The sequence below is a fragment of the Diabrotica virgifera genome, chromosome 7 (genome assembly GCF_917563875.1).
Source record: "Diabrotica virgifera virgifera chromosome 7, PGI_DIABVI_V3a".
NCBI lineage: Eukaryota > Metazoa > Arthropoda > Insecta > Coleoptera > Chrysomelidae > Diabrotica > Diabrotica virgifera.
The window spans coordinates 83,333,108-83,358,517 of NC_065449.1; the positions used below are offsets into that span (position 1 = coordinate 83,333,108).

The 25,410-nt window shown below is 33.2% G+C and overlaps 1 protein-coding gene across 1 annotated transcript; it reads left to right on the forward strand.

Moving 5' to 3' along the window:
- Positions 1-3,687: 3,687 nt before the first annotated feature.
- LOC126888549 (uncharacterized) lies at positions 3,688-13,123 on the forward strand. Its single transcript, XM_050656896.1, has 2 exons — positions 3,688-3,772; positions 12,378-13,123. Exons 1-2 carry the CDS (start codon positions 3,688-3,690, stop codon positions 13,121-13,123), a joined length of 831 nt encoding a protein of 276 aa, XP_050512853.1.
- The last annotated feature ends 12,287 nt before the right edge of the window (positions 13,124-25,410 follow it).

Consider the following 25,410-nt stretch of genomic DNA (forward strand, 5'->3'; position numbering starts at 1 on the left):
TGCGGCAAAATAAACAGTACTGAAATTCGTATGCCCCAAATTTGTATGTGTCATGTGTCGAAACGTATTGAGTGGTTTCTGAACGTTGTTATAACGTTTGTCAATATTATGTCAATGTTAGATACTTCAGGATGGTTTTCAGTTTTGCAGAAAATTTTTTTATAATGGAGTACTATTTTCGGCCTGCCTGAGAGTCTCTTCGAATACTGTGTGATCATTTTTGGAACTTCCACTTACCAGAACTAACGCCGCCAGATGCGTACACATGGGGAATTGGGGAATGCTGAAGAGGCCACCGTTTGCCATTTCGGAATTAAGGACTAAAATTAAAGATTTTTTCGTGCCAGCGGCAGTGGCGGATCTAGAAATTTCCCTTGGGAGAATAAATGTGCTTAACGGGGAAACCTAAAACGAAAAACCAACCAAAAGACATAAAAAGATAAACTCAGATTACATAAAAGACATAAATAATAACTTATAGGTATTAAGTTCCCTTAATTTTCCTAACTAGCGTGTTTATTGGGTTGAATTTGTCTTTCTGTGGTTTCGGTTTCATGTGAGCTAATATATTATTATGTTTGAACAATTTTTTTTCTTTAATTTTGGACCTTGTTAGGGTGGACATTTCCTCATTTTCCCATCCCGTAGATCCGCCACTGGCCAGAGGGCATCTTTAACATCTTTTTTATCGGAAACGTTCGTCGTCGTGAATGATATTTGCAAGGTTATATCATGTATTATAGATATATAAATAATCATAAACAATCCAATATTCATTTCAATACTGTTTATTTTGCCGCATAGTGTATTATTCAAGGTGATAATAAAAAAGAATGTGTGTGTGTGTACTTTGTACGCACGTAAGAAGTTATACTTCTATTATATGATTTCAACAAAATTAATATACTTGAAACAGTTTATTTATATTTTATTTAAATATTAAAGTAATTTTAATACTTACTACTTTTCAAAATTTTTTATTAAAACAGTACCAAAAATTAAAAAAATTAAAGAATAAAACACACACAAACACATTGAAAAATGCCACAAATGATTTCTGAACAAAAATTGTCAGAAAAATTTTTAACTAAATACGTATTTTCTGAAAAAAAAAATTATATAATAAATATACTTACAATCATAAAATGTATAAAAAAACAAAAAAATAAAAGTTTCTATTGGGGTTCGAACCCGCTTCTGTTTGCGCAGTTAGTATTGGAATTCATTCATTTTACACTTCTACCCACGGAGACACCTGCATCATGTGGGAAGATCGACGAACTAAACGGTTTAAACTTTTGACAGCTCTGAATTTAACCAAATTATTTTGATTTTTGTACAATATTTAAATATTGAAAATATTAAAATACAACAAAACATAGAGTAAGAAAACAATATATTAGGTGAATATTGACAGAAATTTTGATGGTCATCAAATTATGTAAATCAAAGCATTACAGACATGCTATTTTGATAGGTTCATTTTAAATTTTCCAAATAGTTAGGTACCTATGTAATTTTTATTAGGATACTGAAACATTTACAATTATTATGTACCTACCTGTCGCTTTTAAAAACTATTTAAACAGTCACTACAATTATAATCTTGCTTTTTTTCTGCCATCACAACAATAAAAACTAATATACCAAACATTTGTTGATCCATACTCTCCAACAATTATTGTCAGATGATTTTAACACCCAATACGATCCCGTATAACGTTTGAGCGACTAAATATACTGTCATATATAACGATAATTAACTAATATGCTGTCGGTGTGCGCATGCGCAAGGGAATGTAAAAATTCACCCTAGTGCCTAAGAGGTATAACTTCAAAAAAAGTTTACTCACCATCTAGAATCTAGACTAAGCGCTGGAGGTCAAAAATCATCATAAGTAATATGGAGTTTGTCCTGTGCAATGCGTCCATTGTATATTGATATTTATGACCCCTGGTAGGCTGACACCTCAGTGGATACAGGAAGTGGCAATAAGGGGTGAAAGTGGAAAATTAGTGCAGTCACTGAAGGTTTGCACCTTCGATTTCGTTGATCCTCCATCGATTTTTATGAAAATTGGTGAGTAGCTAGAACAGCGATACTCAACTTTTTTCTTTCCTGGGCCACATAGTAGCTATTACCACAGCTTGCGGGCCGCAATCAAGATGAAGTAGTATAGAGGGTGTTTCATTGGGAAACGGAAATACTTGAATGGTGAATAGAGGTACATGAGGCGGTTCTAAACATACTAAATTTATTGCTCCACCGACTTTATAACCGAGTTACAGGGTGTTTTATCGATTTTGCCCATTTTTTCTGGAGCCATAACTTCAGAACCACCTTGTATAGTTTTTTGACATTTGGTACACATATCATTTAGAACCCAAACCACCCAACTACTAATCACAAGAAAAATCCAGGTCCGGATTAAACAAAATTATAAATCCATTGTGACCTTGAAACATCATCCTGTATACTGAAACTTTCAAAACCCGTTTGCACATTTGAAAAGAGCTTTAATGGAGCTTCCATTTTTTGCGCAGACTTGCATGAGTTTAATTTTGAAATTACTTATGTCGAAATTTTTAAGAACTCGAACTTTCAAAACAAAAATTTCGATATAATTTCAAAATTAATGTAGCAATTAATGAGCAATTAAACTTAGTTTTTGTGCTCTTTTCAAATGTGCAGACGAATTTTGAAAATTTTAATATGCAGGGTGTTGTTTCAAGGTCACAATTATTTTTATTTTTTTTTTTTTTTTGTTAATCAGGACCTGCATTTTTATTGTAATTACTAAATGGGTCGTTGCAAAGTAGTAAATAAATATTGATTATTTTTAAAATGAGTATTTATTCATTAACTTTAATAATTTATTATTAAACGTTAATAATACCCTGCTTTTTAATCAGAGTTCTTAAAAATTTCAATATAATTTAAAATTAAAGTCATTAGTTGTCTGCCTCACGCCCAAACACTCCTCGGCACACTATCAAATAATTTGAAAAACACGTGAAATTTGACAAATAATTTGATCACAGGGCCCTTTAGGTAGCCTTCGGGTCGCATAAAAAACGCTAGAGGGTCGCTAGAGGGCCGAATGCGGCTTGCGGGTTGCAGATTGAGTATCACTGAGCTAGAAGATACCTCATGAAACAAAAACAATACCTTTTGACATTGGTCAAAATCAATGGCAAATGAACTGTGTAGTACCATAATTCTGGTTTAATCGCATTTAAATAAAATATTTAACCTAAAGATGTCACAAAAAAATGTTTGAGAACATAATTTCCATCAAATAATGTCGACTAAAATTAAGACTTTATGAAAAATAAAACGGGATAATACCCGAAGGTTGGCTGTATACCAACTAGTTAAATAAAATTAACATGAAGTAAAACTACCTAGTGTAGTTGGTATATTTAATAAAAATTCTAAAAATTTTTAAAAATCCAAACGGATTACGTTCATAACGTTTTCGGACCTATGAGTCCATCATCAGTGAACTCTCTATTTAGCAAGGACAGAGAGTTCACTGATAATGGACTGATAGGTCCGACAACGTTATGAACGTAATCCGTTTGGATTTTTAAAAATTTTTAGAATTTTTATTAAATATACCAACTACACTACTACTTCATGTTAATTTTATAAAACTTTATGCTTTTTGAGGATTATAGAATATCATGGACGAACATGGACGAGTCAAAAGTGAGGAAATGTTAAGAAGAGCGGGCCTACAAGATAGGGTACTTTTTAATTATATAAAAAGTAAGAAGAATGCATACTTAGGGGATATATTACAAGGAGAACGATATACTTTTCAGCAACTTGTACTGGAAGGAAAGATATAGGGTAAGCGATGGCTAGGACGTAAAATGATGTAACGGCTACAGAATATTCCCCAATGGACAGGAATCCACAGCTACTATGATTCGAAATGCTACTAAAATCAAAATAATTTAATCCTGACTATCTAACATCTCACCTGACATGACAATGTACGGTGAACGCCTACGCAGAAATTTACGGCATCTTAAGAAGAGGAGGATTGTATAACATGTTACATTGTAACATTGAAAACTGAAACAGATATAGAGGGTTGAATAACGTCTGGGTTACATTGTCCCCGTGAGGTCAATTATAGGGTTAAAAAGTATTAACTCCACTTATCAAACGTTTTTTCTCAATTTAGGACCAAAGAATACAATATTTTGACATATTAAAGAGCTCTTAAAAATATCCATTATTTTTCATTGTATGGCCGTACGGATCCTTCTACGTATTTTATAATAAACGTTTAGAAAGTCCTGTACAATGAGAAAAAAATTAATTTGACATATACGTATGACATGCTGTATTTTATTGTCAAGAAATCCAACTTGCGCTGTTAAAATAAAATGGAGAATATTTATCATTACTTAATGAAGAACACATGATAAATATACAGTCTTTAAACTTTTTTAGAATTGTTTTGTATCTAATATTAAATATAAAAAATGACTCTAATATATTTAACATTTATTACAACCTAAAATATGCCCACTATAAGGTTCTGCCATCTGGTTTTTATTAACAGGTTTGTCACATGGGAAATCAGGTCCTGAGACAAATACTGAATGTGAATAAATTGACATATTTTTACCAAAATGTATTTTACATTTTTATTATCTCGCTTCTTAAGTCTTTTGTTAAGGTACAAAAAATAATATTTGTATACTTTGTACACAAACCACGATTGTGTACTTTGTACCACGGAAGAAGTTATACTTCTATTATATGATTGCAACGAAATAAAATACTTTAAAAAGTTTATTTATAAATATTAAACTAATTGTAATACTTAACACTTTCCAAAAATTAAAAAAAAAGACAGTAATAATTGTCGGCATTTGAACCCTGGACCTTTCGATCCGTAGTCGAATGCTGTACCAATACACTACGACGGTATTGTTTTTACGCTTTATCGGATATTATGACAATTTACGGTAACAAATAAACGAAGTGAAGTATAAAATGTAAAAATGTTTTAATAATAGGTACGTATTATATCTTACTCCCGAGGAAGACAAATCCAAAGACACAAAAATTATAATAAATATATTTACTAAACACACTAATATATTCTTTCCACACCTTTTTTGGACTGATAAATACATAACTTACAAGATTTAGCACCGAAGTCCATACTGTCTGTGTGCGCATGCGCGCAGAATAATAAAAATTCACTCCCAATCGCACCTAAAGAAGTATAACTTCAATAATAGCTTCTCACTTCGTTTTGTCTTGAAAAAATTCGAAAAAGTGGGAAAATAGTCAGCCTCTCTGTATTTACTGAGCAGTTGGTTACATATAATTGGCAGGTTTGTGACGATAATATACTTTTATCGTCTAGAGTATGACACAAGTCCTAAATCCATTAGGACATTCTCTATGTATTGAACGGAGAATAACTAACCAGGCATAGGTGCGCTGAACGTATCCCGAAGCCTTTCCGAACCCCGTCGGTTTGGCGAGTTGAGCGAAATTGACGAATCCCTATCCCGTCCCAAAGGCTATGTGCGCTGAACGTAGCTATCTTTACGATGCAACTCCTAAACTAATTAATTTTCTTCATTGTCGATTATGATCGTATCAAAATCGTAAGTTATCGTTAAGGTATTAAATATCGTCACACTGACGTGAGGTTTACGAAACCCCAATATGTAGAATATAATTAAATTTAATGACACAATTAATAAGTAATTAACGATAATTATTATCTTTTACTTTGTATGTTTAGTTCAAAATAAATGTCTTAATAAAAATGAATCTTATCTCTGACTGAATTTAAGTTGTAAGTCATCAAATGCAAGAAGTAATTTATAACGCTTTAAAATTTAGAACAAATTAGGCAGAAAATGGAGAATTCTTAATAGATTTAAGGAAAGCCCTGGAACATGTTGCTGCAGACAGGTATTTCCACGAGGAAAATAAACTTCCTGTAGCTGGCTGTATACCATAAATCACAAAAATACTAGATTTGTTGTAAAAAGTATATTTTAAAATACCCTAAATAAGGGTCCCAAGACAAAACGTTTTCGTATTAAGAAATCCGACATTAGTGTTTTAAAAGCCCTAAAATTAAGTTTAACTTAATTAATTGAGAAAAAGTTTAAAAAATTGACAGAGGTTTTGAAAAACAAGAGGCCATACTTACAAAAAATAGCATGCCTGAGTCACCAAAATGTGTTGGTTAAAAACCCTTTAAATGTAAAAGATTATATTATGTTACTATACATATTTATATAAAATGTAAATGATTTTCTAGATATGCCTGGATGTTACCCAGGGCAACACAGGACTCTTCCCACGTGGTTGGAATTTCTTGGAGAAAACCTCACATATTGGACTTATGGCCAACTGACAACTGAATTCAGAGCAACCCAGAATGACGTTAAGAACTGTCAATGTAACCTAGTTGTGTTATTAACGTTATGGCTGAAATAATAACACAACTAGGTTACATTGACAGTTCTTAACGTCATTCTGGGTTGCTCTTGAATTCAGTTGTCAGTTGGCCATTGAAATCCAATCTGTGAGGTATTCTCCAAAAAAAAATCCAACTACGTGGGAGGAGTCCTGTGTTGCCCTGGGTAACATCCATGCATACCTAGAACATCATTTGCATTTTATATAAATATGTAACATAACATAATGTTTTACATTTAAAGGGTTTTACCCAACACATTTTGGTGGCTCAGGCTTGCTATTTTTTGTAAGTATGGCCTCTTGTTTTTTAAAATCTCTGTCAATTTTTTTTTAACTTTTTCTTAATTAATTAGGTTATACTTAATTTTAGGGCTTTAAGAACATTGATGATGGATTTCTTAATCCGAAAACGTTTTGTCTTGTGGCCCTTATTTAGGTTATTTTAAAATATACCTTTTACAACAAATCTAGTATTTTTTAGACAGGTATTTGTGTAGGTACCCCTGCATAATTATAAATTTTAAACTACTCTAGTTTGAAGATTCAACTCGCTCAACTATAAAAAAAAATTGCTGATAAAGCTCGTCAAGTTGATGCTGAAGAACAAGGTGTCGTCTTCTCCGCCAAAACAAACGAGGACATCCAAAAATTAAAATGGATGCACGTTGCACGTAGGGATGCATGTTTTTTTAATGACTCTGTATATATTAATTACCGCAAAATGACATTTATATTGGAATATACAGTCCTAGTCAAAAGTCAGCACCCCCCTCGTAACTTTTGAATGGTTATACCTATAATAGTGAAATTTGGAAGGAGGAAATAAACGGACTTAAGCTTCTTAACTAGTCATGACAGGTGACGGAATAGTGACAGATGACGTTACAGAGCCACTGTGACCGATAATTTTAAATAGGACCTTATGGCAAGTAATAACTCGTTTGAAAGGTATTCAAAATACCTATTCAGGCATACTAATTTTTTTGGGTTTTAGTTGATTTTGATTTTGGTGAATAATTTAAGTTAATATAATATTGTAGTTTCGCATTTAATTAATAAAATTCAAATGCCCGCCTATGTTTTTTTTTTGTCAAAAAGGTTGACGTTTTTCAATTCTCTAGTAGTTTTTACGTCAACGTCAACCTTCTTGATAAGCAATCATATGCGGAATTTTGAATTTTTATTAATTAAATTCGAAGCTACAATTTTAAAATCAAATAAATTTTACAAATAAATAATTTCATTTATTCATCAAAATTAGCCTTAACTCAAACAAAATTAGTATGACTGAATAGGTATTTTCAATACCTTTCAAACGAGGTATCACTTGCCATAAGGTCCCATTTAAAATTATCTGTCACAGTCGCGCTGTAAAGTCATCTGTCATAATTACGTCATCAGTCATGACCACTTAAGAATCTTACGTCCGTTTATTTCCTCCCTCCAAATTTCACTCTTATAGGTATACCCGTGCAGAAGATGCGAGGGGGAGGTACGAACTATTGATTAGCACTGTATATACAGTGCGCTGGAATAAGTGTTAGCCCCCCCTTATTAACTTATTTGTTTTTAGCACATAAGCAAAACGCTCGAACAGGTCGATTTTTAAAATAATCATAGTATATTATAGCATCCGTTTCGAACTTTACGCAATATTCCGATGGGTGAGTTGCTGGAATTTAATTAAAAATGAATATAATAAAACAAACGTTAATTTTATTGTTGTAACGAAAATGTGTTTTCGTTTAGGTCTCTCGGAGAGGGTCGAGTCGGTGTGTGTGTGTGAATCGTTCGAATGCTGTGTAGTGACTAAAGAAAAAAACCACAAACGATAAATATGTTTGTGTTTCTTTTACTTTGACCAGCTGTCAATAAATCACTAGGTCTGGCGTACACTTTCGCAGTTTTAAGAAAACAATTTCGATGCATTCTTTGTTGACATAATGGTCTGATATGATAACTAATTTATGTGGGTGAGGAAACAGATGTTGACAGAGTAAAGCCATTTCACTCTTAGCATTTTTGTGTTTAATTTAATGTGAATTTCGAGTGACTAAGTTGTTTCGCTTTTGAGAAAAAATATTAAAATTAAAATTAGCGAAATAGTAATTAAAGCGTATCGCTATACGAACTTTACGCAATCCCTCTTTAGGTGACAGGCACAACTTTGATTTTTTTTAAATGGGAAAGTACATTATGTGACATCTCATTTAAAAGCTTTTGAAATACTTATTACAAAAATGTATAATACTTTATTCCTTTTTAAGGGCGTAGGCGCACAATTTCGCTCGAAATATTTTTAAACGCTTTTATTTTTTTCGAATCCTGAGAAAACTAATAAATATTTTTGAAACCTTTAAACGCAGAATGAAAGATTACATTATTACCGAGAGCTGAAATTCCCTTAGAATAAACAGAAAGTTTTTTTTGAATAATATATTTGAAATTAAAAATCAGACTAATTTTCTTTTTTTACCCCTGTGAATTATTAAAATAATCATTATAGAAGTTCTCAGGAACTTTCGACTTTCGATAACACTGTAATATTTCATTCTGCCTTTAAATTTTTTAAAAATACTTATTAGTTTTCTCAGGATTCGAAAAAAATAAATGCGTTTAAAAATAATTTGATCGAATTTTTGTGCCTACGCTCTTAAAAATGATTAAAGTATTATACATTTTCGTAATCAGTATTTTAAAAGCTATTAAATGAGGTGTCACATGATGTACTTTCCCATTTCAAAAATCAAAGTTGTGCCTGTCACCTGAAGAGGGATCGCGTAAAGTTTGAAACGTGGATTCTATAATGTACTATGATTATTTTAAAAATCGAAATGTCCGAGCGTTTTGCTTAGGGAGCGTTCAAGTATTACGTAACGCAATTTTTAAAGATTTTTGACCCCCCCTCCCCCCATGTAACGCACCATAACGTTTTTCTGTACCCCCCTCCCCCTACCTAAACGTTACGTAACACCCAAGTAACCATTTGAACCTAAATGGAAAACTAGGTTGCGAAAAGTACCGGAAACTCGGTAAAAGAACTTTGTTATTATTTTAATCTCATTTGAGGTAATAATAAAAACTTACAATCATCATCCAGCCTCACATGTCCACTGCTGAACATAGGCCTCCTCCCCTCGTTTCCAACCACGTCTATCCTGCGCCGCTCTCATCCAGTTTTTATTTAGCTTTCTTACGTCGTCAATCCATCTTATAGGCGGTCGACCAACGCTTCGCTTGTCTTCTCTTAACCTCCATTCCAATAACCTTTTTGTCCATCACCCATCTGTCATTCTGGCTATGTGTCCTGCCCATCTCCACTTCAACCTGGCTATCCTTTCGATGACGTCAGTCACCTTGGTTCTTCTACTGATTTCTCCGTTTTTGATTTTGTCTTGCAGAGTTATTCCTAACATTGACCGCTCCATTCTTCTCTGCGTTACTCTTAGTTTGGTAGCCGAGGCTTTAGTTAAGGTAAGTGTTCCTGATCCGTACGTCAAGACTGGGAGGACGCACAAATCAAATAGGGGAATACGGGGCGGAATGGACCGGCGGGGCAGAATGAGATTTGTAGTTTTTGAAGTGTGTATTATGCTGCCATCTACGATATTTGGTAGTAAGCTACGCTCCGATGAGTAGTTCTGTATCTGGTAGTCGCCATTGTTCACTGCGAAGCGAAGGTGGTATTTATAACGTATTTTTGAATTTCAGTTGTTTTGTTGCATATTTTGTCCATTTCAGATTTGAAGGTAGGTGGTTAAATTTTTCTTATTGCTTATTCAGCATTATGTACTATTGAAATAGACATTTTAGCTTGCTGTAAACCCCCATAGTTCTTTAAAATATTGCTATATAACCTCACAAAACTTTGAAATTCAAAATAACGAACTTCGGGGCAGAACGGTACGGGGCAGAATGAGACATGCCTCATTCCGCCCCGCTTTATCTTTTGTTGCTTAAGAAAAAACTACCTTCAAGTTTTCTTGTTACAGATGGTGCGAAACTATGTTAGAAAAACAGAGAGACAAAGTTGGCCTGTGGATTCTATGGAACAGGCAATATCCGCAGTAATTGACGGTAATACAAGTTTAGACAAAGCCGCGTCTCAATATGGTGTACCAAAATCAACATTGGCTCGATATGTGAAGAAAAAGCGGGATAGTCCGGAATTTCGCATTAACAAACAGTCAGGAAAATTTACATGTATTTTCAATGAACAGCAGGAGTTAGAACTTGATAATTACGTTAAAAACATGGAAAAAAGATTGTTTGGATTATCCATGAAAGATTTACGCAGGCTAGCGTATCAGTTAGCACACCGCAATGGAATCGTTCATAATTTTAACCAAATTAATCAAACAGCAGGACAAGATTGGATTAATGGCTTTTTGAAGAGACATCCCGATTTAAGTAAGTATAAGAAAACCTGAGGCAACCTCTGGAGTTCGTGCGATGGGCTTTAATCGGGTAGCTGTAGCACAATTCCAATCTCTTCTAAAAGAATACATTGATAAACTGACTTCTGATCGTATCTTCATCTGTGATGAGACCGGCATTAGCGTGAATCCAAAAGGACATTCCAAAATCATAGCAACGAAAGGGAAACGGCAGGTAGGCACGCTAACATCATCTGAGAGAGGTGAAACTGTGACTGTGGAGTTGTGTTTTTCTGCCAGTGGATCTTACATGGCCTCGATGTTAATTTTCCCCAGGAAACGAAAGCAGCAAGAGTTCCGAGTTGGGTTTGCCACCTGGACGTTGGGCAGAAGTCTCCGACTCGGGATGGATTACAACCGAAACGTTTGTCAGTTGGTTTAAAAAATTTATATATTTTTCTAAGGCCACAAAAGATGCTCCTGTTTTGCTTCTGTTCGACGGACATTAGACACATACGAAGAACATTGAACTCATTGATCTTGCTCGAGATAACGGAGTTATATTGCTCTCCTTTCCTCCCCACTGTTCGCACCGTCTTCAGCCTTTAGATGTTTCACTGATGAGGTCTATTAGACTTGCGTCTAGAGAAAACCAAATACTTTGCTTCGGAGCTTCTAGACAATTGACAGTTCTCTGGATTTGGCGGGCAATTTGAAAAGTATATATATTGTACCTATACTACTTATACATCATATACAACTTATACATCATTGAGTTTAAGGCAGTAAATAAAAAACCTCACTTCGCTTTGTAGATTATCTATATAAATGTAAATGAAATTCAAAATATACTTATTAACCTAATTATATTATAGTACATATTAGCAATATTTTAAATAAAAAACTTTGTCATGTAGGTACCTTATAATAATATGTACCTATATGTATGTATAGGATATGTTACTTATAGTTCGGTACCTCTTGGCCTCTTGGGGACTTAGCAATTTTACCAGTATTTTGAATTTCTCTATAAAATAATTAACCATAGGAAAGTTATAAATTACAGTCAAATAATTAACCATATTATGAAAGTTATATTATTACCACATCAAAAACAGTAGGTACCTACTACCAAAGAAAAACATAAATATTTCACATAATAAAAATATTCTTAAACAAAAATGATTGTTTTCAATTAATAATAAAAAACCTTAAAGGAAAATTTGGGGTTTAAACAAACCATCTATTAGAGAAATTCAAAATACGGGTGTAAAATTTCTAAGTCCCCAATAATTTATAAAACTGTCAATTGTCTAGAAGCTCCGAAGCCAAAGTATTTGGTTTTCGCTAACCGCAAGTGTCTATTAGTATTTATTATGAAGAGGAAGTGCGAAGATGGTTAAGATCAAACCCTGGAAAAGTAGTGACTTTATTTCAGATTGCATCGTTGTTTGGAACTGCATTTATTAATGCAGCTACAATGAAAACAGCACTGAACGGCTTCAAGAAAACAGCAATTTGGCCACTAGATGTTAATGCATTTACTGAAGACGATTTCCTTCCATCTGCACCAACAGATATTCAAATAGAAATAGATGATAATTTGGAGCCCAGAAATGCCAATGATTTGTCAACGACAAATGAAGTAGCCGAGGAGGAACAAATTAGTCAAAGTGATGCCACCACTGAACTCATCGGAACAAACTCTAAAACACCAGCATCTAACGGTGAACACCTACCCGTTCTTCCTCAGTGTTCATGGATGCCAGATCCTGTTCAAATTCCTTCAGCTACAAGTAACCTAACGTCATTTCCGACTGCTTCTCCTCAACATGTTCTACCGATACCGAAAGTGGAACAGAATAAGAAAAGAACTTCTCGAAAAAAAGGAAAAACAGCAATTCTGACTTTATCGCCATATTTCGAAGAGTTGAAAAAGGCCAAGGAAGAAACAAAAACTAAGGCGGCTAAAAAAGTAGAGCGAGTAAAAAGAAAAGTCAGCTTCAGTAAAGACGGAAGTAAAGCCACTAAAGAGAAGGTGGTTAAAAAGAAGAGGGTGTTGTTAAATAAAGGTCTGAAAGACAAGACAAGAGACTCTGATTCCAGTGACACTGAAGATGATGCCGAGTGTTTATACTGCCAAGACTTCTATTCAACTTCCAATGAAGGATGGGTAGCATGCTCATCGTGCTACAGTTGGGCACATAATTCTTGTGCAGACGTAGATAGTGAGGATGATGAATCAGTTTTCATCTGTGAATTATGTGTAAATTAAAAATTGTGTTAGGCGTAATATTAATAAAAGTTATTTCCCACTAATTATACTTTTTTCCATGCTTTTCTTATGACTGTATTCATTAAAACCTATTAAAAAAATTAAATCCCGTTCTGCCCCGCATACGGGGCGGAACGGGAAAAGTGAACTACTTTTCGTATCAAGTAAAATTGTCAACTATCTTTATTTTTTCTAAAGTTTTATTCTATTTATTATCTTTAAGAATAATTGATTAATTAATTTCTGCACTTTGTTTTCATTTTCAATAAAAACGTGTTGACTAGCCAAGGCATCAACATTAGACGTGCCATTCCGCCCCGTGTTCCCCTACGTTTCTCTTAAGGCATGTGGACAACTCACTTTTAAAAGTTTCTCTCAGTTTTCCAAATACTGCCACCCAAGAACGATTCTTCTATTCTGTTCATGTGTCTGCTTATCACTGCTAATCGTAATTTCATGTTCCATGACATGAAATATGTCCAAAACTTACAATAATGATATTTTATTACCTTCTTGGCCCCATCCTTACATACATTTTTGGCTTCATCCTTTATTGTTCTTCTCATGTATTTTTCTATTTTATCTTTTTTAATAAAAGCTTAAAATAAAATAACATATTTATTATTTCAACATTTTTTTTTGCTTAGTAAAAATTTTTGTATAACGAATTATATACGATGTTGCCAGTAGTTTCGGAAAAATAGTGAAAAAAATGTGTAAAACTTTTTGTTCTTTAACGCCCTGTATCGTGAAAAAGCATGCCGTTACAAAAATGAATTAGTAAGCAAACCCCAATTATTTTTCAATTTTTCACCTATCCTAGAGATCGTGTTACCTTTTTCTGAAACACCCTGTATGTATATATTTATAAGAAGGCACTTATGGAATAAAATTATTTCTGTCCTTGTTTGAAACAATTTTAAAAACGCTGAGACCCGTAGATATTCATAGGTATATCAAAATGTGTGCTTTTTAAACATAAATTTAAATGTACAGGGTGGTTCACGCAAGCCTACCGTAGTCCATAAGCTTTATTTTTAATGGAACACCCTGTATAGTTTTATATTTTTAAAAGCTGCTTAACAATCTGATTTCATGGTCTTTATGAATAATACAGGGTGATCACTCAAGTCTAGCATAGTCCATTATCTTTAATTTTAATTAAACACCCTGTATATTTTTGTTTTTAGAAGCTGCTTAACAACCTCATCTCAAAAATGTGTATTATGTAGGGTCTATTATGAATAATGCAAGTGAAATTTTGAAATTATGTATAATTTTCGTCAAGATATTTCACATAAAACTTTTTTTTATTGGCATGGACTTTATGTCAATCAGCCAGTCACAACATGACTACATAACGACACATAAAACTTTGAAATTAATAATTCAGGAATCACACCTTAAAATAAGGGTATTATTTTTTAAATATCTATTAATTTTCTAAACTAAGTATCAATATAGTGGGTTTTGTATTTAATGCTTTTTATTTAAAGACATTTTTAAATCATTTAACCGCATTTGCGGTAATAATAAAAACTTTTTAGACTTTTTGAGGTAATGATAAAAACGACATTTAATTCATTATTAAAGTATTAATTAATTCACTTTAACAACACTGACAAGAGCAATACATATGTTTCTCTGTATAGAAAGAAAACTTTTTACGTATAGAAAGAAAACTAGACTGCATAATAAATATGGACTTCATAAAAATAATAGACAAACGATTTATGACTCTCTCTTAAAATTTCTTTGGTCTGAACCCATCTGTAACTGTATCTTTTCAGCTTTTGTTCTCCAAAAATGTCAATTATGGCAAACATATGTTACTGTTCTTGATCTGGTGACAAATTTGAAGATTTTTCACTTGAATAGATAAAGATTGTCCTATTTTAGTTGTAGAAGGGCCGGAACATGAGCGGATCATAAGGGGCAATATAATACAATCTAGGGGTTTTCTGTAAAATATAAACGAAAGTTGCAAAGTTGGGAGATTTTGATTCCGTAGTCTTTTTTTATCTACATAAGTTAAAAAACAATGTTACGTAACGCGCTGTTCGAACCCCCCTCCCCCCATGTAACGCACCGTAACGTTTTACAAGACCCCCCTACCCCCAAACTGCGTTACGTAATACTTGAACGCTCCCTATGTGCTAAAAATAAATAAGTTAATAAGGGAGGTAACACTTATTCCAGAGCATTGTATATTGTTTATAGAAATTAGTTTCCTAATGTTACACGTAACGAAAAAAGATAAAATAAAAAAGAAAAACAACAGGAAGTAAAATCTACTGTTCCTTGTTTATACGCATAGAGAAAGAAAAGAAATTCCATACAACTTGCCATCAGTGGTCCATTACAGTCGGCATTCCAAAGCCAACCAGATGCTCCCTGTTTGAAATTGTTTCATAATAACTCCTATGCGGGGAATGCCAGCAATGCTAAAGTTATTTTTTAACATATTTTATAAAGAAACTGAAGAATGTTACCCTTTTAAAGACCTGAAGTTACTTCAATATCCCATGTTAAACATGATTGAAAATGAAAGTTGTGAACCGACTGACATTAATGCCTGAAAACCGTTTTAAAGGATTTTGATATTGAAATGCTTTATACTTACGTCTTGTAAAATATAAATAAATATTTCGTTATTATATTAATCTGGCGGGCTTTAAGCCTTTCCCAACATTAAAAAAAAGGTGACATAATTATTTTTTTTATTGTCCGATTAATATTATTTGCACTAATTAATTTTTTTTAATATTTCATCTTTGTGTTTTTCTTAGAATAATTAATAAATTTTAATATATTTATTTCAAACAAGTTTTGCAATTTCGCAAATAATTTTGTTTCAGTATATGCCACGTCAGAGACTCGGACTGATACGTACAAGTACTTTCACAAATGATTTTAAATCGACCCCTTTGTTTATCCTCAACATACTTTGCAATTTCAAATGGATAGCCCACATATAGTCCAGGAACCGGAGCTTTTCACCTCGTAATTTTTACAGAATGGATCGATTTGTTTGAAAATTTGAGAATAAGTAGTGGATAGTCCAAGTATCAAAATCTATATGATGCCGAAAGGCGCTTTTACCATGGGGGTGGTTGACACCCCATCTAGGGGGTGGAAATTTTTTATTATATTTTGACCGCAAAACTTGATAAAAACATTCATTATAAGCAAAAAACGTCCTATATATTTTTTTGATAAAATTAATAGTTTTCGATTTATTCGCTATCGAAAGTGTTACTTTCATATCTAAGAAATCAATGTTTTTCGATGGTATTGGGACCGTGCAAGTTCGGCAAAGCGACCCCTATTTCTACGCTCTATACTAAAATTCGCACTTTTAATTATATTGGCCAATTATATTAGTCCTGGTTACTGGATAATTGTCAAGGCTATAGTCCAAAAAAATAATAAGAAGAAAAAATAAGATTCAGGTTATGTTATGAAAACGTCAACAATTGTATGTAGTAAATACAATTAGTTATTAAAATGCAGTACAGCAAGCAAAATAAAATTATTTAAATTTACCTTTATATAATAATTGCATATCATATCAATATTGTGGAGCAATATATAATTTTTCTGCTTCATTGACAGAAGGTATGAAATATACGTCAATTTAACAATTTCAATTGACAATATGAATTATTTAAGATAGTTGCAATATTTCTCCGCGACTCGCGCAGGGTCGTTTCTCGTTTCCCCTTCCAAGTACTTGCACACCGCGAATACTCATTTACGATTCACTCAATTTTTGCCGTAGAAACATTTTTTAAACCAAGTTCTTGGGAATTAAACAACCTACAATTTCATATTTAAACATTTTTTCGTATCTCTGATGCTAATCTTTCTATTCTGAAAATAATGGCATTTTTACCAAAATACAAAAAACTCGTTATTCGCTTTAAATTCCACTTTTTCTTAAACTAATCATTATAAGCCAGTCAAACTTCTAGAATATATTAACAATACATAAATAAAGAAGAATGAATAAGGCCAATGACTAAAAACTTACATTATTATGCTTCCAATTAGATTGCCCCCTTTTTTTTCAAATAATATAAGTATTGATTTTTTAACCGTAATTTTTTTATTTTGTATCTTAGAAAGTTTGGCAAAAAAGAATTTTGCAGATTTTTACAGGATCTATAAGGTTATTAATATTAAATCCTTTTAAAATCCTCAGTCACAAAAAGAGATGAATTGAAAGGCGTGGTAAAGGTGGTTTTTGCATGTTATTACAATTTTTAATTGTCAATAGCTCACTCAATTTTTGCCGCAGAAATAATTTTTGCAAACCGTTCTTGGGAATTAAATAAGCTACAATTTCATATTTAAATATTTTTTCGTTTCTCGGATGCTAATCTTTCTATTCTGAAGAAAAGGGCATTTTTTACCAAACTACAAAAACTCGTTATTCGCTTTTAACTCCATTTTTTTAACTAATCATTCTAAGCCGATCAAACTTCTAGAACCTATTAATAATACATAAATAAAGAAGGACAAATTAGGTCAATGACTAAGTTTAATTAAGGTTGTGATTAGGGGGTTGTTTTCTATCACTTTTTGCTGAAAAAAAATGGGGACTGACATTCTTTTCATTATAAGTCACTTAATTTTTGAGCTAGAGACTTTTTTTATTTTTGGAGATAGATATTTTTAAATACTTTAAATAAGTTTCAACAAGTTATCCTCGAAAAACGCATAGTTTTCCCGTCTTTTGACTTTGAAACTACAATATTTAGCATTTGACGAAGAAGAGCTAACATATTAATAAAGTATAGCTCGATTACTATTGGTCTTAAAGAAAACTGGAAAAAACGGTTTTGTTTATTTTTTCAAAAGGTGCGTTTTTGTTAAGTAAAGTTGTTTTGATAAAACAAAATTTTTTTTTGAGTTATTAGCAGAAAACGGATTAAAAACATTGATTTTTTAGATACAAAACTCTAACACTTTCGATAACGAATAAATCTAAAACTATCAATTTTATCAAAAAAATGTATAGAACGTTTTTTGCTTAGAATGAACGTTTTTACCAACTTTTGCGATTAAAATATAATAAAAAATTTCCACCCCCGAGATGGAGTGGCAACCACCCCCTTGGTAAAAGCGCCTTTCGGCGTGATATAGATTTTGATCCTTGACTATCCACTATAGTCTAAGAGCTGGGAGCGGATTTTGTGCGTGAAAAGTAATATGGAAAAACTATACGGGGATATGTTGAACTAGTTGTGTACATGACTTTCACCAACGGCCGGAAACCAGAGTTGGGGCCGAGGGTAGTTATAAGGGGTCAAAGTCGCGGTTTTTATTATTTTTTTTTATGACGCTCATGATCGAGATAGTTCACCAAAATTTGGGAATAAGTAGGTCATGACGTACCTAAGTAAAATCTCTAGGGGCTCAACGCTGCCTGGCCGACAAAGGGGTGGGGGTAGGGGTGAATATAAAAAATATAAGAGAGTTTTTGCGACGTTCGTGATTGAGATAGTGCACCATAATTTGGGTATAAGTAGTCCATGACATAAAGAATTAAAATCCCCAGAGCCGGAAACCAGAGTGGGGAAGGAAGGTAGTTATAAGGGGTCAAAATTCCGTTTTTTATTATTTTTTTTGTGACGCTCATGATCGAGATAGCGCGCCAAAATTTGGTAATAAGTAGGTCATGACGTAACTAAGTAAAATCTCCACAAGTGGAACGCTGCGTGTCAGACAAAGGGGTGGGGCAAGGGTGAATATAAAAAAATGTAAGGGGTTTTTTGCGACGTTTGTGATTGAGATAGTACACCAAAATTTGGGAATAAGTAGATCATGACATAACTAAGTAATATCCCCAGAGGCGGAAGCCACAGTGGCAGACGAGGGTAGTTATAAGGGGTAAAAGTCGCGGTTTTTCTTATTTTTTTTTGTGGCGCTCATGATGGAGATAGTGCACCAAAATTTGGGAGAAAGTAGGTTATGACGTAACTAAGTAAAAATCTTCAGGGGCGGAACGCTGCTTGGGGTACAAAGGGGTGGTAGACAGGGGTGAGTATAAAAATATATGGGGTTTTTTTGCCGTCCGTGATCGAGATAGTGCACCAAAATTTGGGAATAAGTAGATCATGACATTACTAAGTAAAATCTCCAGGGGCGGAACGCTGCGTGGGGGACAAATGTTGTGCCGGGTCACAAAAAAAATAATACACACTGCGACTTTGACCCCTTAAAACTACCCTCATCCCCAACTCTGGTTTCCGGCTCTGGGGATTTTACTTAGCTAAGTCATGGTCTACTTATTCCCAAATTTTGATGCACTATCTCAATCTAGCACGTCGCAGAAAACCCCTTATATTTTTTATATTCACACCTACCCCCAACCCTTTATCGGCCACGCAGCGTTCCACCCCTGGAGATTCTACTTAGTTACGTCATGACCTACTTATTCCCAAATTTTGGTGCACTATCTCGATCATGAGCCTCACAAAAAAAATAATAAAAACGGCGATTTTGACCTCTTATAACTACCCTCATGCTTAACTCTGGTTTCCGGCTCTGAGGATTTTACTTAGCTATGTCATGGTCTACTTATTCGCAAATTTTGGTGCACTCTCTCAATCACGAACGTCACAAAAAAAACCCTTATATTTTTTGTATTCACCCCAGCCCCACCCCTTTGTCGGCCACGCAGCGTGCCACCCTTGGATATTTTACTTAGTTACGTCATGACCTACTTATTCCCAAATTTTGGTGCACTCTCTCGATCATGAGCGTCACAAAAAAAATAATAAAAACGTCGAATTTGACCCCTTATAACTACCCTCATCCCCAACTCTGGTTTCCGGCTCTGGGGATTTTACTTAGTAATGTCATGATCTACTTATTCCCAAATTTTGGTCCACTATCTCGATCACGAACGTCGCAAAAAACCCTTTATATTTTTTATATTGAACCCTACCCCCACCCCTTTGTCGGCCACGCAGCGTTCCGCGCCTAGATATTTTACTTAGTTACGTCATGACCTACTTATTCCCAAATTTTGGTGCACTATCTCGATCATGAGCGTCATACAAAAAATAATAAAATCCGCGACTTTGACCCCTTATAACTACCCTCGGCCCCAACTCTGGTTTCCGGTCGTTGGTGAAAGTCATGTACACAACTAATTCAACATATCCCCGTATAGTTTTTCCATATTACTTATCACGCACAAAATCCGCTTCTATCTCTCCGACTACTACTTATTCTCAAATTTTCAAGAAAATCTATCCGTTCTGTAAAAATTGCGAGGTTTTGTCCTATTTTAAGCTTCATTACTTGGACTACAATGTTAGAACTCATTTTATGCAATATGTACTCGTATACAACCAGTAATAGAAACAATTAATCTTATGTGACAGATTGCAGATTAATTTTTGTTTTTCTCATTTCCATAAAAACGAAAGGTATACTGATGTACATCACAAATTGAACCATTTTACATTATGGTAGGGGAGCCCAAGCGGGGATTTTTGCAGTTACTCGAGCGCGTCAGATTATCATATGGGGAGAAACCTGGTACACTGCAGATGTACCTCTACCATATATTGGCTCTTAACACAAGGGAGTTCGTTAAGGGGGTCCCGAAAAAAAAAATCTATCCTTAAAAAAACTCGAAATCGTCAGATTAAGATAAGGTAAGTTAAGTACATGCAAAAGAGTGTATATTTCAAAAATCTGACGATTTGAGCCGGGCGTAGGGAAATGGGTGAGCCCCAAAATTTCACAAGAAAAAAGCGAATATTTCGCGAAATTAATGACAGATCGAAAAACTAAAAGATATGTGCTCAATATTTTTTAAAAATCTATCGAATGATACCAAACACGACTTCCCACGGAGAGGGGCGGGGGGTAAATTTAATATGTTAAATACGAATCCCGCGATATTTCGCGAAATGAACATCAGATCGAAAAACTGTAAAATACACTTATTCAATATTTTTGAAAAATCTATCGGATGGCATCAAACACAACCATGGGGGGTTACTTTAAAATCTTAAATAGGAGCCCCCTTTTTTATTGAAGATTTGGATTCCTTACGTAAAAATAAGTAACTTTTATTAGAAACATTTTTTCAAATTATGGATAGATGGCGTTATAATCGGAAAAAACCATTATTTGAAATGAAAAATTAAATTAAAAAATGGCAAGCGCCCACTAAAATGGAAAACTTTAATTAACTTTTTTTGGTTTTAGGACCTACTCTTCACAATCCAATAGGTCCTCAAAGAGCTCGAGTGACTGCACATTTACCATACTTTGCTCCCCTACCATTATTAGTTCTTATTTTATTATTTTGTAGTACCTAATAATAATATATGATTTCAAAGTGTACCAATAAAAAAAAATAGCGTAAAGTATTCGTGGATAACTCCGACTGCGCCGTCGTGCTCGGAAAATCGCGCGTGTTTTAAAGACCTCAATATCCATTTATACTTTAATATACTATTTTATAACAAATTTTACTCATACCTCAAACACCCTTAAGTGTTTCCACTTTGATAGACTTATAACTTCAAAATCAATCACTCAACAATAACTGTGGTCTGAGCCAGAAACTTTCCCCAATTAAGGACATGCGGCCACTGTCACGTCTAAAACAGATCTTTGCCAGTTCATTATTTAGTAGACTTTGCTTTGTAGACCGGTAACTGCACAAGATCTTTCAAAAAGAAAGTTTCTTTTAGTTCGATAGTAAAAAGTTGATAGGTCCAAGCGAAAAGGAAATAAATATATTGGAATATCATGTAGGTAAATTCAAGTTATACAGTATGTCCCTGTAAGTTGTATCCATATGGAAAACTTTTTTATTATTAATTTTACGAAAAAAAGTTATTCTTTATAAAAAGCTCTGCATGGTCGAAAACCTAAGATTTAACCATCAAATATCAAATGTTTTGAATATTATACGAGGTATGTCAAAAAGTTTGAATTTCACTAAAGAAAGTAGCTTTATTTTTTACAATATTGAAAATTGCTATTATGAAAAGTTGTTTGGAATTAAAAACTGTATTCTAGTATGCAATTACATCCCTCTAATTGAAAAATTTTATTTTGAAAAATTATGGATAACTAGTATTATTTTCAGTTATTTTAATTCAGCTAACTCTTTTATTATTAATTTTACGAAAAAAAGTGATTCTTAATAAAAAGTTCTGCATGGTCTAAAATCTAAAATACAACCATCTTTTGTCAAATTTTATCAATTTTATACGAGGTATGTCAAAAAATATGATTTTCGCTCAAGAGTAAAATACGTTTATTTTTCACAATATCGAAAATTGTTATTATGAAAAGTTATTTAGAATTAAAAACTATATTTCAGTATGTAATTACATCCTTCTAATTGAAATATTCTGAACTATAAAGGTACTTTACTTTTGATCTAAATTTATCTTCTTTGACATACCTCGTATAAAATTGATAAAATAAGATGGTTGTATTTTAAGTTTTAGACCATCCAGAATTTGTTATTAAGAATCACTTTTTTCGTAAAATTAATAATAAAAGAGTTATCAGAATTGAAATAACTGAAAAAATAATGATAGTTATCCATAATTTATCAAAAAATTATATTTTTTCAATTAGAAGGATGTAATTGCATATTAGAATATAGTTTTTAATTCCAAACAACTTTTCATAATAGCAATTTCCAATATTACGAAAAATAAAGCTACTTTACTCTTGAGTAAAATTCAAACTTTTTGACATACCTCGTATAATATTCAAAAACTTTGATATTTGATGGTTAAATCTTAGGTTTTTGACCACGAAGAGCTTTTTATAAAGAATAACTTTTTTTCGTAAAATTAATAATAAAAAAGTTTTCCATATGGATACAACTTACAAGGGACATACTGTATATTACATACACAATCATCATGATGGTATTTCAAACCAAATTTGTTTCTTTTGAAAAAACTTGATATCGTTGCGAAGAATAATAGTGGGAGAGGCAAGTATGCTAAATTTGCAGTTACTCAAGCGTTATGGGGATCTATTGGGTTGTGAAGATTAGGACCTAATACCAAAAAAAGTAAAGTTTTCCATTTTAGTGGGGACTTTCCATTTTTTAATTTAATTTTTCATTTATTAAAATTCGTTTTTTTCCGATTATAGCGCTATCTATCCATAGTTCGAAAAAATGTCTCGAATACAAGTTACTTATTTTTAAGCTGCTCTAAAGGCTCTCAGTTCGGTACAGGTCGATTCATGGCTGGTATGGAACTGTTTGAATGTCCTCTCTCAGGTGGGAAGTCGAAACAGGTTGACACTTGCCTGGGTGCCGGGACATAAGGGTCATCGTGGCAACGAGAAGGCCGATGAATTGGCCCGAGAAGGCGCATCTACGCCACTGGTTGGTCCGGAACCCTTCTTTGGAATCGCAAATACGATAAAAAGAGCAGCTATACACAAATGGGTGCAACAGAAGTCTCTTGAATGGTGGAACAACTCCCCAGGACAGAGGCAGACCAAACAGTTCATCAAAGGACATTCGGCTAAATTTACAGCAGACTTAATTTCGCGCAGTCGCAGTACTGTCAGAATGATAGTGGGTCTGCTGACTGGACACTGTAGACTCAATAGACACTTGAGTCTCATAGGCCTGACAGAAGAGGACACCTGTCAGTTCTGTCTGGAAGAAGAGGAAACCGCTCTACACGTTCTGTGTCATTGCGAAGGTCTCGCACGAGTGCGGTTTCTAGAACTCGGGGAGGAAAACCGGAAGCACCAGGCTACATGAAAAGGCCACTATCAAGGCTGTTAAGTCTCATTAAGAGGACCAAGTTAGATGAAGTGCTTTAAAAGAAAGGGGAAACACAATAGATCTACAAAGGTCGCAGTGTATCAGGCTCTATTAGTCTGGGCTGATTATCGGAGAATAGGCCATTTTTGGGAAAAGTTATTTACCAGCAATTTTATTACTGGAATCGAATCTTATGATGGTATATATTAATAATATAGGTATGCAAAGTCCGCAGATAGTGTGCTACTTTTTTTATAAACAAATTGGCGCCGACAAATCTTATTTTTTTCAATTATTGCTCTATAACTCCGAAGATTTTAATTTTACACCAAAAACACTCAAATAAAAATTCACCACAATTAAATTCTGCATAGAGACGTGTTTTTTCCGATTCACTTCGACGAAAACTTTCCCCGGAAAAAGCAAGTTTTTCCAACAAAATCTTTAATTTTCAACTAAAATTTTAGATAAGTAATTGTTAATCGATAATTAAATAACTTGGTAATGTAAAAGCCCTTTTTGTATAGATTATAATTCCAGAAGCCGATGGAAATTGAATGAACTGTTTAGCAACAATTCAATTGTTAATTAAAAATTTACGGTCGCTATAATAACGACAATAATTATAATGAATAAGAATAACTATGATTTTTTCATAAAAAGACACTATACCTATCTAATGTACTTTACAGAATTGAAATTGGACTATTTAAGCGGCCTCAGGAATATTTTAGAATTATGAAGAATTTTTTGGCTTATAAACAAATAGAATATCTCGGGAAATATTAAACTAAATTAAATTATAAAAACGGTATTCGAAAAGCAGCGGCAGGACGCTTCTTTTAAAAGAAAAAACGTTTAATTATGATGAGTAGTTCCTGAGATACAACCGGTCAAAGTTGACCGGAATTTACGACAAAGATATAAAAAATAGGATCATAATTTTAAAACCATCACCTTTTTATTTTTGTCCTCTTTCTCCACACCAATTTTCATATCCTTGAAATACTCATAACATATATTATTATAATAAAAACTATCGATAATACGTGTGAAAATTGCCAAAAATAGAAAAAATTCCAATCAAAAATTAGGTTAGAGAAAATGTAACACTTAAAGTTCAAAATCGGTATACGTTAAAAAAAATGCATTTTATCGGCTTCCCATTGAGCAATTTCCTTCATTATTTTTTTGTTCCCAAGTAACTCGAGTAGAGCCATCGAACTAACGCATTATTAAATGTCAAACTTGCTTTTGTTTTGTTATAATAAATTAATTTATTTATTATAACACAAAATTTTAATTTGTTTAAATAAAAATTGTTTAAATCATTATACAGCTTTCAAATGAGAATAGTTATGTTTTTAACTTTAAAAGGTACACTTGTAGTAAGTTTATCTAAAAAAAAGCCTACAACTGAAAAAAATATGTAGTTTTCGGTTCTTATAAATAAGTTAATCTATTATAACAAAACAAAAGCAAGTTTAAATTTAGTAATGCGTTA